The sequence below is a fragment of the Melanostigma gelatinosum genome (assembly GCF_949748355.1).
Source record: "Melanostigma gelatinosum genome assembly, chromosome: 5".
Classification (NCBI taxonomy): Eukaryota; Metazoa; Chordata; class Actinopteri; order Perciformes; family Zoarcidae; genus Melanostigma; species Melanostigma gelatinosum.
This window is the reverse complement of record NC_136638.1, coordinates 22,522,903-22,542,004: the sequence shown is the minus strand read 5'-3', so window position 1 is coordinate 22,542,004 and position 19,102 is coordinate 22,522,903. Positions and strand designations below refer to the sequence as shown.

Sequence of the window (19,102 nt, the reverse complement as noted above, 5' to 3'; positions counted from 1 at the left end):
ATATTAAAGAAAGAGGTGGAGACAGGATTCTGGTGTCAACATTGGTGCAGAACGATTGGACAGGGGATAATGTTTCGGGGGGTCGGACACAGAAATCTGTATTTAACCCACTCTGCTCCGTTAGTGCAGTGAAGACCGATTCCTGAGACGGGTGAGTCAACTATTGCAGGATGCTAATTTCTAGCTTCTGAAAGTGCTGACTAATTTAACTAAAAACTGCGTTTAATTGAGCTAAATGGTGTAACTTCTCCTGTAGCTGCTTTGTTTTATACTTCCTACTGATCAATATGTATAGTTCGTCTTGTAATACTGTGAAACATTAGTGAATAACTTTTTCCTATATATTATACGTTCAAATTCCAGGGGAAAGGCCTGCACTTTTAAATGAACTGAAATAGGTCAAGAAGTTGCATACCATTTAAAATGTGTCTTTGTGAGTAGAGGTGTTTATATATTGTGGAATTTGTTTTTGAAGGATTATAATCAATATTTCTTATGTAATCGAATAGCAATGGTTTTGTTGGAACTGTACTATTTCCCCGTAAATGGAAATCTATTATTGCCATGAAACACAGGAGTTCGCCATGATTTCGTCATTATGGTTGTTTGGGGCACTCTGCTGTCTGATGGCGCTCTCGGGTAAGTTCTGATTCTTTATTGTACAACTATCAAAAATCAGTCAGAAGCAAGATGATCAACGTCCATCTCGTGCTTTGTCTCCTCCTCCAGGCCTGCTGGAGGCCAAATCTTTTTCAAACACCATCAAGCAGGAAGGTAGGTGCAGAGCCGAAATGAATCGGAACACATTTAAATAACCGTTGAGAAGTTCTCTATCGGACTGAGCTTCATCTCCTCTGTTAACAGAGATGGTACCCGTCAGTGTTGTTGGTATTGACTCGGAAAAAGCAAACGGCTTTCTGAGTCACTCCAGATCGAAGCGTAACGCGGACCCCAGGTGGTACAGAGGAAACCCAGACTTCCAGGCTTACTACCGCTACTACAGCAGCATCGGACACACTGAGGGGGTACGTACATTGGGTACTTTGTGTACACGTTCTTATCCTGGGAGACTCCGGTGAGAATGAAATGTCTCTGGGAGTATGAACATAAGCAGAATCTAAAACAGAATCCACACTGTGTTCATCGAGTGATTCAGGACAGTCGATATCTACACACAGACTGATGTTTCCCCCTTCATTAGACAGTGAACAGTGGAGAGTTTACAGGAAATGAGGGGAGAGAGTGGGGGCATGAAACGTTGCTGGATTCAAACCAGGGACGTTCACATTACATCAGCATCATCTGGATAATTTAACCCTAAACCCCTACACTGTCCGAACCTCATTTTGCAGTGCAGACCCTACTTTTCCTGAATACTAGTTGTCAGTCCAAATTCATAAATGAAAATAATGTAATATATGCATTGATTTATCCCTATTAAAGTCCTTAAGATTTTCTTTTTCCCCTTCCTCTCAGCTCTATGAGATTGACAAGTTGCGGATGCTCTACCAGCAGATGAGGTACCTGGAGCACACCTACGGCCCCGACGCTTCCTATTTCCAGAACAAGCTGGGAATGCCGACCATGTGTGACCCAGCCACAGACAAGAAGTGTAAAATCTTTCCTCTAGCTCCAATGAAAGGGGGCCCAAAGCCCACAGAGCCCCCAGCAACCCCTCCTCCTGCGCCAGTCATTTCCCAGGCTGATGTTCTCTACCTGTGCAACAGGAAAGACCCCCTCTGTAAGCCCCACATCGTCTACCTGCCTACCGGCGCCGTGCCTGTGCTCTGCGACCCCCGCCACCACCCCCACTGCACCCCCCAGAAAGCTCAAGCTCCAGTCATGGTGCCCCAACCTCCTCCACCAAAGAAGTCCGCTCCAATCAAGAAGTCTCTCCCGGCGCCCATCCGCCCCTTCAAGGGCATGGAGTACGACTGTGACCCTTACTGGGACCCTGATTGCCTGGTTGAACACCCACCCAGGCCCATGAAGGGGAAGATCATGGTCCCCCCGCCGCCACCACCACCTGTGGAGGAGGAAACGATCGAGGAGCCAGTGGCGGTGCCAGCTCCCCTTACTCCCATCAAGAAGAAAGGCCTCTACCCTTACTACTACCCCATGCCCTACAACCCCATGGATGATCTGTACGACCCATCCCGCTTCCAATACCCACAGCCCTCTGCTGCTGCAGATGAGCCTGCAGAGTCAGGCCACAGTCAGTAAGACATCCAGCAAGTGGAGGAGGAAAAGGGTTTAAGACTTTAATTAAAAACATCAAGGTTGAACATTTTCATAGTTTGAGGGATTTTAACATCTGCAAATGTACTACAACTTGTACTGAAGCTTTGAAAAGTTGCATATTTTAAGACTTGATGTGTTTACCATCATCACTGTCAGAAAGTCAATTTAAAAAAACTGTTTTCAGTCAACACAAGTAATGCAAATTATTTTTGATTAATGAGATAATAAAGTTTTTCATCAGTGATTGAGTAGTATTTTGTTTGTGCATACTTTTTTTAGAAGGTGCAGGAAGACAGAAAGGAAAGAACATGTTTGCTCCACCTCGAGCCACATGGCAGGTAGAAGCAGACTAGTAAAGTAAAAGTGCCAACTTGCATGCTGGGGGTCTTTGTCTGGTTCCGCTGTACATTTAATACCCATTAAAATGCTGACTCCTGTTAGACCCCCGACTTTGGAGCTGTAACTCTCCCTGCCCCCCTTTTCCTGTTGAGTATGCTCGTCTGTTCAAACCTCCAAAGGCAATCGAACAGCGGGAACACGACTTCAAAAGACGAGCTAACTGCAAACACTCCTGACAATAAAGCTGCAGCTGCACAGAGCTGACTGACATAGAATCATTTCAGAGTGTTGTGTACAGTTACTATAATGTCTACTACAATCCTTCAAGCTTAAAAAGAAGCAGTCCCATTAAAACAATCAGCTGATCCCTTATTACATAGATACATGAACAGTAAAATAAACTGGGTAATAGTATAATCACACAGTGGATTAATTTCTGTGCATAACCAAGAAAGAGTTGAGCGACTTTTGTAATCAAGTGCTTTTTGATACACTTCCTCTCAGTCCTCAGCCTCCAGCTGATTCCCTGTTCATTGAACAGGATTTTAAATTTGTTGAACTGGTTCATACTGTTGCAGGTCTTGGTGATGGTGCCTAAGTAGGCCATGAGGCCCACATCGTCACATTGCTGCAGGAGAAAAGAAAGCACTCGTTAGGGAATACAACACAGGGTGAGACTGCTAAAACTAACTGATCAGCAGGTCTAATTGCCATTACAGTGAAAAAGTGAGAACAGTTACAGTAGTCAATGCAATACAGAAGAGCTAAAGTCATGTATAAGCAGCTCTCGTTCAGCAGTTGAACACACTTTTTAAAGAATCTGGCGGTACATGGAAACAGAAAAAACAAGTTATGGCTCAATGTATGAAAACATCAAGAGCAGTCAATGCTGTCAAGTCCGTATCAAGCAGCGGCTTGTAATTATGGAGTTGAGTTCGAGGGGCCTCTCTTATTAGTACACAAGTGTGGAAACAGCTGTTTGCCAGACTTATTACAGCCTCATTTAAAATACCCATCGTCCTCTCACCTGATTCCACGTCTTTCACGTACTTCAGAATAATCTTCACCCGGCTGTGGAGCATCTTTGTTGCACTGTGCTTTTTTTATGACATTTTTACATCCTATCCTGTGACTTCTTTTTGCATTTTGATGCATACTATACATCAAAATGTATTCTTTAAGGGCACAAATTGAATTTTCTATCAAATGAATGGCAAACTACACCACGACATACTTTATATTCCAATTTTATAATTCTTTTATGACACTGTACAATCTTAGAAAGAAGAGGCGTCAAAGTCCAATGAAAAAAATCAGCAGATCATTTATTACATACGACATAAAACAAACGGGGTAAAATATTATAATGATGTATTGGAGATTAGTTTCTGTGCGTAGCCAAGAAAAAGTTCAGCGATTTTGTATATATCTCTTTTAGATTTGTATCATTAAGTGCTTTTCGATACACTTGTGGTTGAGAATAGTAAACTTGTTTGAAAAGTTACTGCAGAATTTGTTTTAGCAAACCAAAAATACAAACATATCCAAAAAGAAACTGCAGTGCTCGTTTGTCTCTCTGCCAGCTCAAAAGAAGAGTCCTCTCATCCTTCGGCCGATTCCCTGTCTGTCGTACAGGACGTTGAACTTGTTGATGAACTGGTTCATGCTGTTGCAGGTCTTGGTGATGGTGCCCAAGTACGCCATGAGGCCCACGTCGTTACATTGCTGCAGGGGAGAAGAAAGACAGCCTTAGAGAAAATGCTAGGACGCCTGCTAATAAGTTTGTTTTAGCCTTTTCTCTTGATATGTTGATGAGAATGCCGACCTTATCCTTTGATATTTGGATGAAAACATGCATTGGGGTGTAAAAACCTTTTGTGCGTTAAGGTACAGAAAGCTTGCTTACGTCATAGAAGTCAGTTTTGAATTTTATGGTACTGAGGACCGGCAATCTGTGGCACAGGGCGTTGGCTTCTCGAAGGATCTCGTGGTTAAATGGCACCTCTCCTGCGGGACAGAAAAAAACAAGTAAAAGCAGAGTTTATTAAACAGTGAGGTAAGACGACGCTGTCAAGACAGGGGTTTGTAATTATGGAGGGGTGCTCAAGGGGCCTCCTTTAATCGTGTAAAAGTGAGGAAAGGAAACATCTCATCGAAGAACAGCTGTTTTCCTGACTTATTTTTCACATATTCTGCTCTCAAAGCCTCAATTAAAAGACCCAGTCGTCCTCTCACCTGATTCCACGGCTTTGACGTACTCTAGAATGATCCTCACCCGGCTGTGGAGCATCTTTATCGCACTGTGCTGGGCTATGAGGTGTTCGGCAACTAACAGAGAAGACAAAGAAGAAGTGAAGTGAAGAGTTAAGACATATTCAGACAGAATACATGTTGTCTGACTGTGTCTTATAGTTAGTTTGCACCTTAACCATCTTCTTTCAGAATAAATAAAGGACATTTTGTCTAGATTATGTGAGAAAGCACATCTTGAAAAACAACATCTGTCTTTTTAATCGATAGTTTTGAACAGTCTCTTCATATTCTGTTCACAAATATAATAGTCATAACATTGCTGCTGAAATTGAAGTAATCCCAACTGTAAAACACTCCACTTTAAGATAGTCCTAGCTGTAATAGCCATTTCATTTGGATTCATCATAATCTGAGATAAGAGCTGAGAGAACACATTTTATGAGTTAAATAAACAATGTTTATAAAATCAACCGTAAAAACAAAACATTAGTGCAAATGATTTATAGCTGATGTGACTCACAGAACATTAACTCTTACCTGTTGAGTTTTCTCCTGTGCCAGTGGCCGTCATCCGAGCTACGTGGTCAACACCGATTCTCTCCGCTTCTTCTGTGGCCAGAGTGTACGTCAGCTCAGCAAACAACATGGTGGCCTAGGAAAAACCCCAAAACACGTTCAAAATAAAACATCGACAATTCTTCATGGGAATCTGTCTCACTGCTGCAGGAAAGGATTTGTAAATGATGACATGAAATGTAAAGATTACCTCGCCATTGATGATGTCAATCACAGATTCATAAACACTAACGGGAAGCTGAAGGAAAAAAAGACACGTGAGTCAAAGCAGCCGTGTCTAAATACACAAGTGTGGCGTTTTCTCACTTTTGAAGTGAAAATGCAAGAACTCACATCTGTGTGCTTGGTCAATGGATTGAGCTTGAGGAAGAGAGGACTCTCAATAATTTCACACACCTGACGGAGAAGAAGGAAAGTAAGTAGGAAACAACTATCAGGCTTTAAGATGATTTTACTTTTAATAACAACAACAACTAAGTCAAAACCACCTGCTTGTTAAATAATCATGGCATTACATGTTGCGTTTGTAACTTGACATTGTGTAAACACGTCTGTATTGGTTTAACATGAATCAATAACACACAATGTCAGAATCTCTTCAACATCTATGTTTGATATTTGCTTTCAAAGAAAAACTTGTAGCTCGGGTATCTGACCAATCGAGGTGAATGCAGGACAACCTTGATGTAAACTAGCGGTGTGCGGTTGCCACTGACTCGGTGAGTGCGGATCTGTGAGAAGGTAAAGATGTTGGTTGATTCAGATTTACTGTACGTATTGCGCCTTGAACTTGTGCCTACCTGTTTGTGAATGTGGATGTCTGATGCGTCAGGGGGGCCGCCTGTGGTGTACCAGCCCAGGAACTCCATCTCTTTAAAGACCTGTTTAACTGAGAGGCAAAAGGGAATATTAAGGAAAAAACTACAGCAAGCACTTTGCTTTGAGTATTAACCACCGTTATCAATAACTGACGTTATCAATAACTGAATCTCATGTTTCCTCTGTGATGCAATCTGTCACTGAACTTGTCAAAGGAGAAACAAAACATGTAACGTTATGCATTAAGGAATGGCTGCACTGCGTTTCATAAAGGAGTCATAAAAGGAGAAACCTATTAGGCAAGGCAAGTTTATTTGTACAGCACATTTCAACAAGGTAATTCAAAGTGCTTCACATAAAACCATTAAAAGCATCAAAACATAAGGCAAAAGAAAAGGAGATTTAAAAACATTCAGAACAAGACTGAAATCTTCTGTAGGAGTTTGTAGGAGTCGTCCGTGGAGAAGGGAGGCATCTTGCTGCTAGTTAGCTTTAGCTTAGCTGCTAGTTAGCATTAGCTAACAATCCAAATAGCTCGACGACTTTCTGGATTTGTCTTCACTCAAACGTTGAAGAGTGATATATGTGATATATCTGGCAAGATATATGTGATATATCTGGCAAATTGAAGCAAGAAAATGCAAACAGAGGCAAGCAGAGGCAAGCAGCAAAGCGACTGCACTCTCTCATCAAGGTCAAGGATCTGAGATAGATAGAATAGAGCTGTATTCTTGCCCGTAACAAATGCAAACCACTTACATTGTTCCTCCTTGGTGTAGTAGTACTCTTTGTCAATATGCACTCGTTCATCTACGGTCTGAGACAGCAACTCAAAGGAGTTCATCACCTCGATGTTTCTTCCCTCCTGCTTCCCGATCAGGGCGCCAATCACTGAGCAGGAGACAAAGAAACACAATAATATGTGATAACCTGTTTCATTACACTCAGTTACAGAACAACTGAACATTGCACCAACTGTACATTACATCACTGCTTACGTGCCATTTTTTCCTCAATACGTACCCTGCATCGGTCGTCCCTCTTGTGAGCGGATGCGTATCCAGTGGTCGGATATGTTGAGGATAACCAGAGGGTGTAAGGCCACAGAAACACTTCCGGTGACCCCTGCAGCCATAACACTGGGGCTGGCTACAGTCACACAGAGACACAAAATAGACGGGCTTCAACACTACAGCAACTATTGAGTTATTGATGGAACAAAACAAGGAATTTGAGGACGTCAACCTGGATCCTGGAGACTTAAAAAGTACATTTTACACTATCCTGACAGGATATAGAAGATTGATGAGTTAAGTAGGAAACAATCAATTCATCATTATTTATCAATAATAAATATAACTAAAATAAATGAAGATAATTGTTGCAAAACTTCCCAATATGACAAGTAGGGATTCAGTGATGTGTGTTTGAAGACAATCAAATATAATGATAATGGAGCAAGACCATTGAACCAGAAGCCAATACTAGCTTATTACTGATTCGTCTTAATGGAAATTATTTTAAAAGGGTTTATGTTGTGCAACAAAATGAAATACAAATATTTACATTTTGGAAAAACATTAAAGAAACAGACACTTTTAGTATTATAAAAGTCAAACGGTAAATACTATAATATGATATTTTCATGACATACTATACTCTGACTTATAAATGTAATTTTCTGTGAAATATTTTATGACATAAAATACAAGCCTATTTTGACTCCCCATGTTGCCAGATATGAAACAAATTGGCACAAAAACGCAGTGTCTTGCAGCCATGGCAACCAGCAAAACGACCTGGATCAACTGAGACACCGTTGGATTCTACCCGAGCTATAAAGCCTCAGCATCTTCCTAAAAACCTACTTGACCAGAGACGTGGTAAAACGTAAATATTAGAGATGCATGTAAAAGATGGAGGCAGCTTAGAGCCCAGAAGGATTTTAAGACGTATTGTTGGCTAAGGTTACGGAACCGTAAGTAATTTATCACGACTACTAAAGGGATACTTTGACGATTTACAACCAACTCTGTGTCAACACAGCGTGGGCAGATGTGTTGTATATTGTTTCTTTAACTGCCTTTAATGCGTGTCAATGGCAACAATGTGCTGGCAGAGGGGACCAGTGCCCCGCGAGGGATCAAACCATCAACCTTTCGCTTAGTAGACAACTGCTCAACCTCGTGAGGTATAATAGTTGTGCTTAATATTTTTTGGTACACAATATGACACTATCTTGGCCATCCCTCATATCACACCTTGTACATAAGTTTCTGACTAGCTTTTAACACACCGTTTCATTTAATTCAATAAGTTAATGAGTGAGAGTAGGGTAGGCAACAGTAGAGGTTGAGGAAGATAAGGAAGACTAGGGACGGAGATGAAGATGGAAATCAATGCCTTATCTGAGTCATGTCTCTATTGTTAGTTATATTATTGCATGTCTCTTTAATTTAGTATAAACATCCATTTTTATCGTTTATGTATTTTCACAATTTGCTCATACTGTTCCATTTTGATCTGTGGATGTAAATGAAAGTGATTCTTTCATAGAAATTGAAAGGAGCATTGACACAACAATATACCGTATGTACACACTTCTTTGGCTTAATGAATCTTAATATGTGAAAATACAATTGTTGAACGAAAGAGATCACATGGCCAGCTGACGTCCAAGACCAGCCCTGATTCAAGATCGGATTGTTGTCAAAACGAATCAATGTTTTCCTTAAACCTGCCTGAGCGGACAGACTTAAGTCACGATTATTGATGCCAACACCAGTAGGAAAGCAATAATATACGTATAAAGATACCGACTCAAAAATCCAAAGTGATGAATTTGTTGACAGCTTTATAAGCAGAGCCGTGCACGTTACATGAACCCGCTAGTCAGCAAGCTCGCTACCTCGTCACCTTTACCACCACTGATGTATTACTCACACCCATCCATGACACACATGTACGACACATGCGACAGTCTGCATACAGGTTCGTGTTAATATCAGGCAGAAATTGTGAGATAAGTGAGAAATACTAGCCTGCCCCATCCACTTCCATTCCTCCACCATTGCTGGTCGCCATCTTGTCCGATAACCGCGCAGGCGCAGTGAACTGTTCGCCTAATGAACGTTAGGTGGCAATATAGCTTCATCTGTGTTTTTTTTTTAAACCGCAAACAGCCGCTAGGTCCGACAGTCTGCGAGTTGGGCTGAAGGAACGTCATTTTGAGGAAGGACATCATCAGTGTGCGACGAGACCAGAGAAAGAAAGTTTGTTGGAAAAGTGGTGGAGTACGAGAAGAGAACAGAATTGTGTGGTTGAACAACAACTGTACCGTGAATGCAGATATCATGGGTGATAGTTTAGATGGTGAGAATGATAATATGCCATGGCAAGAAGCTAACAGAAAGAGGAGAAAGGGGAGCGGCAGTCCAGGCCGCTCCGGAAGTGATTTTGGCGAGGAGAGTGAAAAAGTGAAGGCTACTAGATCAAGTGTGGGGAAGGAGGATGACACAACTGAATGGAAAGTTGTGATTGCGTTTAAGAATGAAGGGGTCCATTATATCACCCGTTAAAACTGACAAAGGCAATAGAGAAGGAAATAGGAAAGATTAAGTTTGCCAAGTTTTTAAGCAACAGGCGTCTTTTGATCTTTGCTACAGATCAAAGGCAACGAGAGAAGATCCTCGGAGCTGAAACTTTGAATGGAGAAAGGATCAGCTGTCATATTCCTGGGAGCGTTTCAAAGCTGAGAGGTGTTATACAGGATGTGCCATTGTCAGTGTCCATAGATGAGATAATTAAGGAAGTGAAAGGAGGAAAGGTAGTGAAAGCTCCCAGACTGCAAATAAATCGAAATGGAATGAAAACTGATAGCCTATCAGTGCTGCTGGAGTTTGAAAATATCTTGTCTAAGAATAGGATATATGAGCTATGATGTAAAATAGTTTATTCCAGCTCCTTTAAGATGCTTCAAGTGTCAAAGAATGGGACATACCGCAGGGCAATGTAAGGAGAAGCAGAGCTGTGCAAAGGTTACCCTGAAACTGCACACTCCGGTACAGTAGATGGCGGTATGCACCTATACAAGTTGGTTGCGACCCGCCAATCAAATTTAAAGAAGAAGAAGGTCCGACAGTAGGCAGCGGTTTCCGGGGGGACTGCCGATGAAGGCGCAACCCGTGTGCGTCCAGATATCGGTCCGTGTCCATGGTTAAAATAGTTTTGTTTACAAAATGGATGAATTTAAAGCCTGTAACCTGGACTACTTTCCTGAAAACATTTTAATTGACGTGTTGTCGTATTTGAGCGTACGAGAGCTCGTTAGAGCCGGAAGGTAAGGGGGAATTTAACTTAACCAACAGTATTTTACCAGTTATTCGTTTTGTGAAATAATACCCAGTGCCTGTTTTGTCTTTCTTTTTCCGTGACTCACGTCACATGAGGAAGTTATTTGTTGTGTTTTGCGGTGTCATTTAGAGTGTGTAAGAGATGGAACCGGCTCGTCAAAGACCAAAGGCTGTGGAGGTTTGTCGATCTAACTGCATGGAAAGGGGTAAGAATGTTACTGGCGATTTAGCGTCACTCTTTTTCTTTTAACGTATCGTTCCATACAGTCTAGTGTTTATTTTATTTGGGGAACATAGCCACCTCATGTAATCCGCTACAACACATGCAATTTCAGAAAAATGTCAATCATATGTTGCCTGCCATTAACACTTGAACCAATAGCAATGACTTAATTTGCATCATAATGCCAGTAATTCCTTTTCAGTGTTTTTAATGCATTATGTGAAGCACTTAAATAGCCTTTGGGTAGGGAATGTGCTCCACAAATACACCTGTCTTGCCATTATGAAGTAAATGCTAATACATGTGGGTTCTGTATGTCTGTACAATTATTGACAGAAACTGTCTCTCTTTGGCCTCCCATTCCCCACCCTCAACACATGCGTGACTGTCCATTGTTTGTTAGGTGACATCCCGCATACTTTGGCTCCTGCTGCGTCATTACCTGGGTTGTGGACTAAGGTGCCTATGGTTGCGTGGTTTGCTGCTTTCTGCCAGAGGGGGCACCTTTCTTTCTGAGTCTTGGCTCAGATCTCTGTCCACAAAGTGCCCTCGCCTGAGTAAGCTCTATCTTCTGCACGCAGACCTGCGAAGCCTTCACAGTTGCCAGCTCCTACCTACGTCTTTGCAGGTGCTTGAGCTGCGTGGCTGTGAGCTGGCCCGTGAATTTTTCAACCAGACTTCCCCTTCACCTGACCCTTCCCAAGAAAGAGCAGAAGCCACATCCAGTGTTGGTGCTCAACAGCAAGGAAGGCATCGGAAAGGGAAAGGGCATGGCTCTCCATCAGGGATTGGTATAGAGAGGTTAGTCCTTAACAATGTGCCCTCTTTCACGGACCAGCATCTGAAGAGTCTGACATCATGGGAGAGGCTCAGCCGATTGGAGCTGCGTGACACCTTCCGTGTGACTGCCAACGGGATCAGGAAATGTGCTGCCAAGGACGGCGTCTATGGGGTGGAAGGCCTTTCCAGGCTCAAGTTTCTGGAAATAGGCATCACTGGGCGGCAAGGTTACCAGTTACAGATGGCCTCCCTCGGGCTGGGTGCAGGATGGCTCGGACTGGAGGAACTGAGTCTGGGGGGCAAAGAGGTGGGCCCAGGCTTGCTCTGTGCCAGCCGCTTGAAGAACCTGAAGTGTCTGTGCCTGTGGGCCTGCACGCTCAGCGAGATGCAGATAGTGCGGAGCTGCAGGTTGCTCCGCGGACTCAGCCGGCTGGAGTTTTTGGACGTGGCCTTCCAGCCTAAGCAGAGTCCACCAGTCGTGGAGGGTGAGGGTGGTGGAAGTGGAGAAGAGCAGGACAATGAGGAAGCTGCAGGTGTAGATAACAGCAATGATGAAAACAACACAGTAGACTTGAACGATCCCATTCCAAGTTTGCGTCGCTCACTGGCTGACCTGCTGCCATCCTGCACACTAGTTTTCACCAACTGCTCTGTTCAGATCAATGCAGACTGAATGAGGTCTCTACTACTGGCCAATAAAGATACAATTCCCTTTTACTCAGCCATATGTCATTTTATTTCGTGGTATGGAGAAAATTAATGACTATGCAAGTTAACTATGCCCAGCCCAAGATATCACAAAATCATTGGAGCCAGCTCCGGATGTGAATCAGATATTCAGACCTTCAAAAAATCACATGAACTGTATAATGCTGGAGAAATCAGAGTAAACTCTAATGAATTTCTTTCTCTAAATATTCTTTAATCTGCCAACCTCAACAGCCAGAGCAGGAAAATCAGTTTTAAACTGTGCTCTTCAAGATGTTTGGCTTTTAAACAATCAAAATGTTACATATGATTCAGGGCCATACTTTTTAAACATGCATATATTTCCTTAATTTGGCTTTTGACAGGATATTTTCAAACCATATACTGTCAAACTTGAATAAAAGCTGACTTTTAATGGTAGATTACTGGTAATACATTTTTACTCTTTATGGATGAAATAACCAGGCAGGATGTATATTGGCTATTTTAGCAAATAAAAAATTCCATAACACCAAATTAAGCTTCTTCATCACATTGAGGATGAATCATCTTGCTACAAAGCAATCTTGGTCTTGGATCTGCAACATTTCCTCAGAGATACTTGTTAAAGTTAGAGCGACCACGTTACAAACGGTTTGGAAAAATCTCTGAAGTCAGTCTCTCTTCCAAATTTGTTGCTCATACGCAAACAAAAACAGACAAGTTTTTAACATACTGACTCAGTCACTATGAAAATACACAAAATATGAAGCTGTCATAGCTAGACTGTAAAGCCACAAGCAGGTGTTGGTTCCAAAGGCAGAGAACTGAAGCATGCTGCTGGCAATGATCCACCTGTTTCCTGTTCCTTCACTCCTTTTCAGCTATGTATACATTCAGAATATGTATGTATGTATGTGTATATATGTCACACGCAGGTGTTTTACTTTGGTGTGACAGAAAAACAGCACAACATATTGAAATTATTATTCTGTCTTTTCTTTCATTGTAGTTGTAAATGTATGTTTATTGTATTAATTACATGGAGTATCTGTGTCATTGATGTGAATTGTGTTTCAGCAAAACAACCATTATAATTTGAACCTTCTTAAAAATTATGAATGAAAATGAGTTTTAAATAAACCTATTTTTAACAAATGCATCTTGAAGTATAATTTGTCTTCTTTGTTTTTATTGTATCAGTCAATTGCATCATTCTACACAAAACTAGACCCACTTCTCATGAAATTCACGGATTAATCAACAAGCCTGTAGATATCAACTTAACTCATGAAATACAAAATAACTGCTGCTACTGAATGAGGAAATATGTTTAACAATGTTAAGCTTATTTTTGTTTATCTTGTCCATACTTCCACAAAAAGATGTAGTCAGCGCTAAAACTATTCGTTAATTTATGAAATAGTTGATAGGCAGACAATTTGGATAGTGAATTAATCGGGTCAGCCATTGCGCCATACATTGTTTGTTCCAGCTTCTGTAAGGTGTGTTTTCTGCTTTTCTTCACCTCTTTATTCTATATCATTGTAAATATATCTTTGGATTTTGGACTGTTTATTGGACAAAACAAACAATTTGATGATGTCACCTTGACCTCTGAGAAATTATTTAAGAGTGATATTTCATAAAGATCATGACTGCTCTACATGTTGTCACGAATTTTAACATCACCTTTTTTTAAGAAACTGCACAGCAACCAGAGCTCATAATCGGGCGAGACTGGTCTGGCTCTAAGGCTTTTAAGATAGTTGATGGAATCAGATACATAAACATATTTTCCATTTGTAAATGGCGATATGGTTAAGTTGTCCAGGCTGATAAAGAAAGCAAAGGCAAGATGACAGTAGCCATGACTGAGGAAGTGTAGGAAATGAGGGCGGGACTACGTCTGACTAAAGGGGTGTAAACCAATCACAGCGTTCTCTTTCAACAACTCTGGCCAATGGGAGCCTTTTGTTTGACGGAACACCCACCAATCAGGTTTAAGAAGGTTAGCTTTTTGAAAACGTTGGCGGACGAGGAAGTTCAAAATAGTAACACTGGGCTTTTTCTACTCAAACGGTGTACGACAATTCTTCTCTACAATGCGGGTAACGGTTTTTTTTTTAAATGTTTGCTAGAGATATAACACTGAGCAACAGATTAAGTTAACGGACGATTCGTATAACCGCAAATGATGTTGCTTAAATAGAACACAGATTTGAGCTAACTAAACGAGCTAGTGTTAGGTTTGTTATCTTTCTAAACAAACCTACCTAGCATGATGCCACGTTAAATTAACTGTATATAACGTACGTAGAAACACATTATAGTCAGTCTTTGGAAGCTTTAACGTTAAGTTACTTTTGTGGTATTGTTGTGGATGGTGAACGATGCTTACTATTTTGTCCAAGGTGGGCAAAATATCAGGGGAAAAATGAGTGACACCACAAAGAAACTCAAAATGGCTTCTCTTGTAAACACCAGGCTGTTATTCTAAGCAACTAATTACATACACATTGAGGTGAAAGTCACAAGGAAACCAGTTGAGCCTTAACACCACTGACTCAAAAAACTAAACTTCTGCCCCTTGTGGAGTCTTTTCAGGATTAATTCTGCTTGTTAAAAAAAAAAATACTCTAAGCTAAAAATAAGTCTGATCTTCAAGAAAAGATACAAAAGCTAAAATGTATTGTAAGTTAATGTTAATTGTATGTTTTTCTTTACAGAATAAGGAAAATATTGAGCCCAGGGGTTTCCAGCGACCGGTAAGATGTAATAATTGTAAAAAGATGTGGATTTGCCAGCTGTGTTAAAGCAACATTTGATTACCAGCAATTGTTCTACCACTGACAAATTAGAATGCCAGCAATAGTGACAATCAAACTAAATTGGTCACTATTGTTAGCTGATTAAAATAAATTATGCATTTCTAAATCTGTTTGCTTCTGAATCCCAGTTGGCAACCCCAAGCATGGTGGCAGGCCCACAGCGTGTTCAGGTGAACCCACGGATGGAGATGGACAAAAATGCCGTCACAGGTAATATTACACTCCTCGCATACAGTCAGTCAGACGCCTCAAGAAATGTGCCTGTTTTCAGTGTTATCATTTTCAGGGCCTGGGAGGGAGTGTGTTCGCTCATCCTCCAGTGCAGCCGTGAAGTAAGTATATTCCCTCTTATTCTCCTAGAGCTGTGTATTGAGTGCCAGTTCTGTTTTTTGTTATGCTTCCATACAGGGATCACCGAATATCATTTTACTACATTTAAAGCTTCTATTGGTAATCGAATGCAGCGTCAAATGTCTGTCTTCATATTTAATGATGTCTTAAAAAGGGGAAATAGATTTAGATATTGCGGTTATATAAATGTAATTCATGGAGCTACTAGGCCGCTGGTTAACATGTGAATATTTTGTCAGATAATCACATGTTGTGAATTTTGGATCTATATATTTTTTTTAATCTATTTTGACTTATGGACTTAAAATTGCTCTGGAGTTATTTAAAATATATGGGAAAAGGAGTTTAAAACAATCCTACGCAGCCACCACTGGAATCTGTAAAGTATGCTGTTATTAGTTTAGCCTAATCTGTATCTGGAACTGTGCAAAAATACTGTGTTTAGACACCATTATTAGACATGGGGAAAAAAGTTTTGCAGCATTCAAATGTTGATTTTAGAATTTGAGTGTCAATGTTACGAAGTGTCAAAGCGTCGAACAGTTTGGTGCAGCTTTACTTTCATACATTTAAATGATTAACATGAGAATATCGATCTTTGTACTCATCAGGAAATTCTCCATCGATGACTTTGACATCGGTCGGCCACTAGGGAAGGGCAAATTTGGGAATGTCTACCTTGCTAGGGTGAAGGAGCTGCAGGCCATTGTGGCACTGAAGGTGGTGTTCAAGTCTCAGATGGAGAAGGAGGGCGTAGAGCACCAACTCAGGAGGGAGATTGAGATTCAGGCACATCTCAAGTGAGTATCCTGAAAACATTTTCAGATTTTTAACATTATATAGACCTTCCTCAAACTAACCGTGGAGTAAGGAGTACATAATAGGCTTTGATTCTGTGCAAATGTCCCAGAGTACAACTTGTCAGTGTGTTTTTGTTTTAGGTTATTTGCCAACATCTACTAACCGGAACATTTATCGTCTTTCAAGAATTATTTGTAGGTTAGATGTACCGGTAGTTTGAGCTGCATGAAAACAGTAGTACATTTCCCCACAGGCTAACTAGGTGCTGCAGTTTCCACAAACATTCTCTGCATTTTTGTATTCAGTTTAAGAACATGCTGACTTTAAATTTCTCCTCAGACACCCCAACATTCTGCGCTTCTACCATTATTTCCATGACCGAAAGAGGGTCTACTTGGTGCTTGAGTACGCCCCACGTGGTGAATTGTACAAGGAGCTGCAGAGATGTGGCAGATTCGATGACCAGCGTACTGCGACAGTAAGACCTGCTTTCAAAAGATACCTTTTTTATTTGTGCCATTATTGTTTTAGTAAGTTAACCTAGTTTGTTGGTTATAATGGGAATCAGCAATTCCTCAGCAGCAGTTGACAGCTGGAATTGATTATATCTCTCTCTCGCTCGCTCGCTCCACACACAATGTTTTAATTATATTGAACACTTTGTAAGATGTAAAGTCTTGTTGTGATCCAATGACTACATTTCTTTGTATTTCCAGTACATGGAGGAGATATCTGATGCACTGATGTATTGCCATGAGAAGAAAGTGATTCATCGGGACATCAAGCCAGAGAATCTGCTTCTCGGCTATCGTGGAGAGCTGAAAATTGCAGATTTTGGTTGGTCCGTCCATGCACCATCTCTAAGGTCAAGAACTGAAGTGACATTAAGGCTCTATAATGTCAACGCACCAATGTGTTCTGGCTGAAGCCGCTGTATCATGTCATGAATATACTTGTTCCTGCCTCACTGCTTGCCGTGCTCATCTTTGTTCTAAACCCATCCAGACGTCGTACAATGTGCGGGACGCTGGACTATCTCCCTCCAGAGATGATTGAGGGCCACACCCACAGTGAGAAGGTGGACCTGTGGTGCATCGGGGTCCTCTGCTACGAGTGCTTGGTCGGCAACCCACCTTTTGAAACTGCCAGCCATACAGAAACATACAAGAAAATTACGAAGGTTAGTGTTGGACGTGTAATGCCTCATTTCCACTCAATTGTTCGGCTAAAACCTTGGCTGAGTGAATAAAGAAAGTTGTGGGCATTATTGATGGGAGCTTGGCTTTTTAATAAGTGGCATGTTTGTGCAGGAAGTCCTTAATTGTGCAAATACCTTTTCTCTCTGACTAGTCTGTGGTCTGCAGTGTTTTAACTCCACCTTCCAGTATCCGGTACTGGAGTTACTGGTACTAGAGTATTGCCGTGCAGTGGAAATACAATCTACCCAATTGGACAAATGTCATTAAGTTATGTTAGCTTTTCCAAAAGAGAATTTTGGGGACACATCTGTCAGATTGTCTGAATGCACAGATGTTGTTGTAGCAATGCCATCATAATGTTAGTGAAGGCCAAAACTACAAAAATAACACCCAGGTTGCGACAAACGTTTCAATATGTGAATAGCACAGCAGACCGTGTGCTGATTGTTATGTACCAGACAGGCAATAACTGTTTAAAAAAATACCACGATCAATGAGTCAATCCAGAGGATTAAAACGTTTTAAGATAACTTTACGGTTGTGTATCCCTAATGAGTAGAAGCACAACCACATTGTGCCTTAAATCTCATATTTTTCTGAAAGTCTTGAATCTGAATTGTCATAGTTTCTCCTGCACCAGTCATTGTTCACATTTCATTAATTAATTACCGTATATCTAACTGCTTGCAGGTGGATTTGAAGTTCTCTAAAAACATCTCAGATGGTGCACGGGACTTGATCGCCAAGCTGCTACGCTACAGCCCCATTGCTCGTCTCGCACTACAGGGTGTCATTGATCACCCATGGGTGCGCACCAACTCCCGCCGAGTCCTACCGCCCATCTGCCCCGCCAAGAAATCCTGAGCTCCTGCCTGCGTACCTCCCACTGAGCGGCGTTTTATCTGTCCTTCACGAGAGACTCTGGGTCAGCATGTTTGGGTTTCACTGCCATGGTCATAAATACGTGCCCACTTTTTTTTATATATTGTACAGTGTGATGTCATTATCTGCTGGTATGTTAATGAGAGGTGTTCACTGTTTTTATTGCCATTTGTTCTCTGACACTTTTTGAAATGGACCATATACTGTCAAACTTAAATAAAAGCTTACTTTTAATCTTACTATATTTTGTGATATAGTACACTTTTACTCTTTATGGGTGAAATAACCAGGCAGGATGGCTATTTTAGCAAATAAAAAATTCCATAACACCAAATTAAGCTTCTTCATCACATTGAGGGGTACCTCCCACTGAGGGGTGTTTTATCTGTCTTTCACGAGAGACTGGGCCAGCATGTTTCGGTTTCACTGCCATTATTTTATATATTTTCCCTTAAGCGATACTTGAAATTTCTAGTAAATATAAAATCATTTGTGGACATTTTATGAATTATTGTGTAAAGGTTGTGGCCACCTTGCAAACCCCAACAGTACATTATAATATAAGATTAGGACACTCCTGCAATAACTGGAAAGTTATGAAATGCAGTCAATTACAGTCTAAGTAGGAGGCCAGTACGAGACACTGCCTAGTGTGGATATGGCATCTAGCTGATATAAATCTAGCTAAAACTACTGCAGTATCATACAAGTCTGCGCTGCAATAAGCCCTGCCCTTTATAAAATCTAAATTTAGTTATTAAAACGTAT

At 41.1% G+C, this 19,102-nt stretch overlaps 3 protein-coding genes across 6 annotated transcripts; 2 read left to right on the top strand and 1 right to left on the bottom strand.

Moving 5' to 3' along the window:
* Positions 1 to 136: 136 nt before the first annotated feature.
* and4 (actinodin4) lies at positions 137 to 2,484 on the top strand. Its single transcript, XM_079269083.1, has 5 exons — positions 137 to 151; positions 576 to 639; positions 730 to 774; positions 865 to 1,025; positions 1,477 to 2,484. Exons 2-5 carry the CDS (start codon positions 585 to 587, stop codon positions 2,221 to 2,223), a joined length of 1,008 nt encoding a protein of 335 aa, XP_079125209.1. The 5' UTR covers positions 137 to 151; positions 576 to 584; the 3' UTR covers positions 2,224 to 2,484.
* A 1,395-nt stretch (positions 2,485 to 3,879) lies between these two features.
* Positions 3,880 to 9,322, bottom strand: cops6 (COP9 signalosome subunit 6). 2 transcript variants are annotated; one of them, XM_079268217.1, is made up of 10 exons: positions 9,266 to 9,322; positions 7,252 to 7,373; positions 6,988 to 7,119; positions 6,210 to 6,298; positions 5,743 to 5,805; positions 5,600 to 5,647; positions 5,371 to 5,485; positions 4,816 to 4,908; positions 4,487 to 4,587; positions 3,880 to 4,305 (listed from the first exon to the last, which is right to left on the bottom strand). In XM_079268217.1, exons 1-10 carry the CDS (start codon positions 9,310 to 9,312, stop codon positions 4,165 to 4,167), a joined length of 951 nt encoding a protein of 316 aa, XP_079124343.1. In that variant the 5' UTR covers positions 9,313 to 9,322; the 3' UTR covers positions 3,880 to 4,164. The 2 variants fall into 2 exon arrangements, with proteins under 2 accessions (XP_079124343.1, XP_079124344.1); XM_079268218.1 differs by having other exon boundaries at positions 7,252 to 7,377; positions 9,172 to 9,308.
* Positions 9,323 to 10,450: 1,128 nt separating this feature from the next.
* On the top strand, positions 10,451 to 18,632 carry aurkb (aurora kinase B). Of its 3 annotated transcripts, XM_079269357.1 has the most exons (10): positions 10,451 to 10,567; positions 10,711 to 10,786; positions 15,000 to 15,038; positions 15,230 to 15,311; positions 15,388 to 15,433; positions 16,064 to 16,252; positions 16,593 to 16,731; positions 16,970 to 17,118; positions 17,259 to 17,433; positions 18,143 to 18,632. In XM_079269357.1, the coding sequence occupies exons 1-10, from the start codon at positions 10,467 to 10,469 to the stop codon at positions 18,314 to 18,316; spliced, it is 1,170 nt and encodes a 389-aa protein (XP_079125483.1). In that variant the 5' UTR covers positions 10,451 to 10,466; the 3' UTR covers positions 18,317 to 18,632. The 3 variants fall into 3 exon arrangements, with proteins under 3 accessions (XP_079125483.1, XP_079125482.1, XP_079125484.1); XM_079269358.1 differs by lacking the exons at positions 10,451 to 10,567; positions 10,711 to 10,786 and adding an exon at positions 14,300 to 14,381 and having other exon boundaries at positions 18,143 to 18,626; XM_079269356.1 differs by lacking the exons at positions 15,000 to 15,038; positions 15,230 to 15,311; positions 15,388 to 15,433; ... (3 more) ...; positions 17,259 to 17,433; positions 18,143 to 18,632 and adding an exon at positions 11,207 to 13,425.
* The last annotated feature ends 470 nt before the right edge of the window (positions 18,633 to 19,102 follow it).

Coding starts and splice junctions, on each gene's coding strand:
- and4 (XM_079269083.1), top strand. CDS start 585: ATGATTTCGTCATTATGGTTGTTTGGGGCACTCTGCTGTCTGATGGCG. Junction 640..729: donor CTGTCTGATGGCGCTCTCGG/GTAAGTTCTGAT, acceptor CTCCTCCTCCAG/GCCTGCTGGAGGCCAAATCT. Junction 1,026..1,476: donor GCATCGGACACACTGAGGGG/GTACGTACATTG, acceptor CCTTCCTCTCAG/CTCTATGAGATTGACAAGTT.
- cops6 (XM_079268217.1), bottom strand. CDS start 9,312: ATGGCGACCAGCAATGGTGGAGGAATGGAAGTGGATGGGGCAGGCTA. Junction 5,648..5,742: donor CATTGACCAAGCACACAGAT/GTGAGTTCTTGC, acceptor TTTTTCCTTCAG/CTTCCCGTTAGTGTTTATGA. Junction 5,486..5,599: donor TTGACATCATCAATGGCGAG/GTAATCTTTACA, acceptor GGTTTTTCCTAG/GCCACCATGTTGTTTGCTGA.
- aurkb (XM_079269356.1), top strand. CDS start 10,467: ATGGATGAATTTAAAGCCTGTAACCTGGACTACTTTCCTGAAAACATT. Junction 10,568..10,710: donor GAGCTCGTTAGAGCCGGAAG/GTAAGGGGGAAT, acceptor GGTGTCATTTAG/AGTGTGTAAGAGATGGAACC. Junction 10,787..11,206: donor ATCTAACTGCATGGAAAGGG/GTAAGAATGTTA, acceptor ATTGTTTGTTAG/GTGACATCCCGCATACTTTG.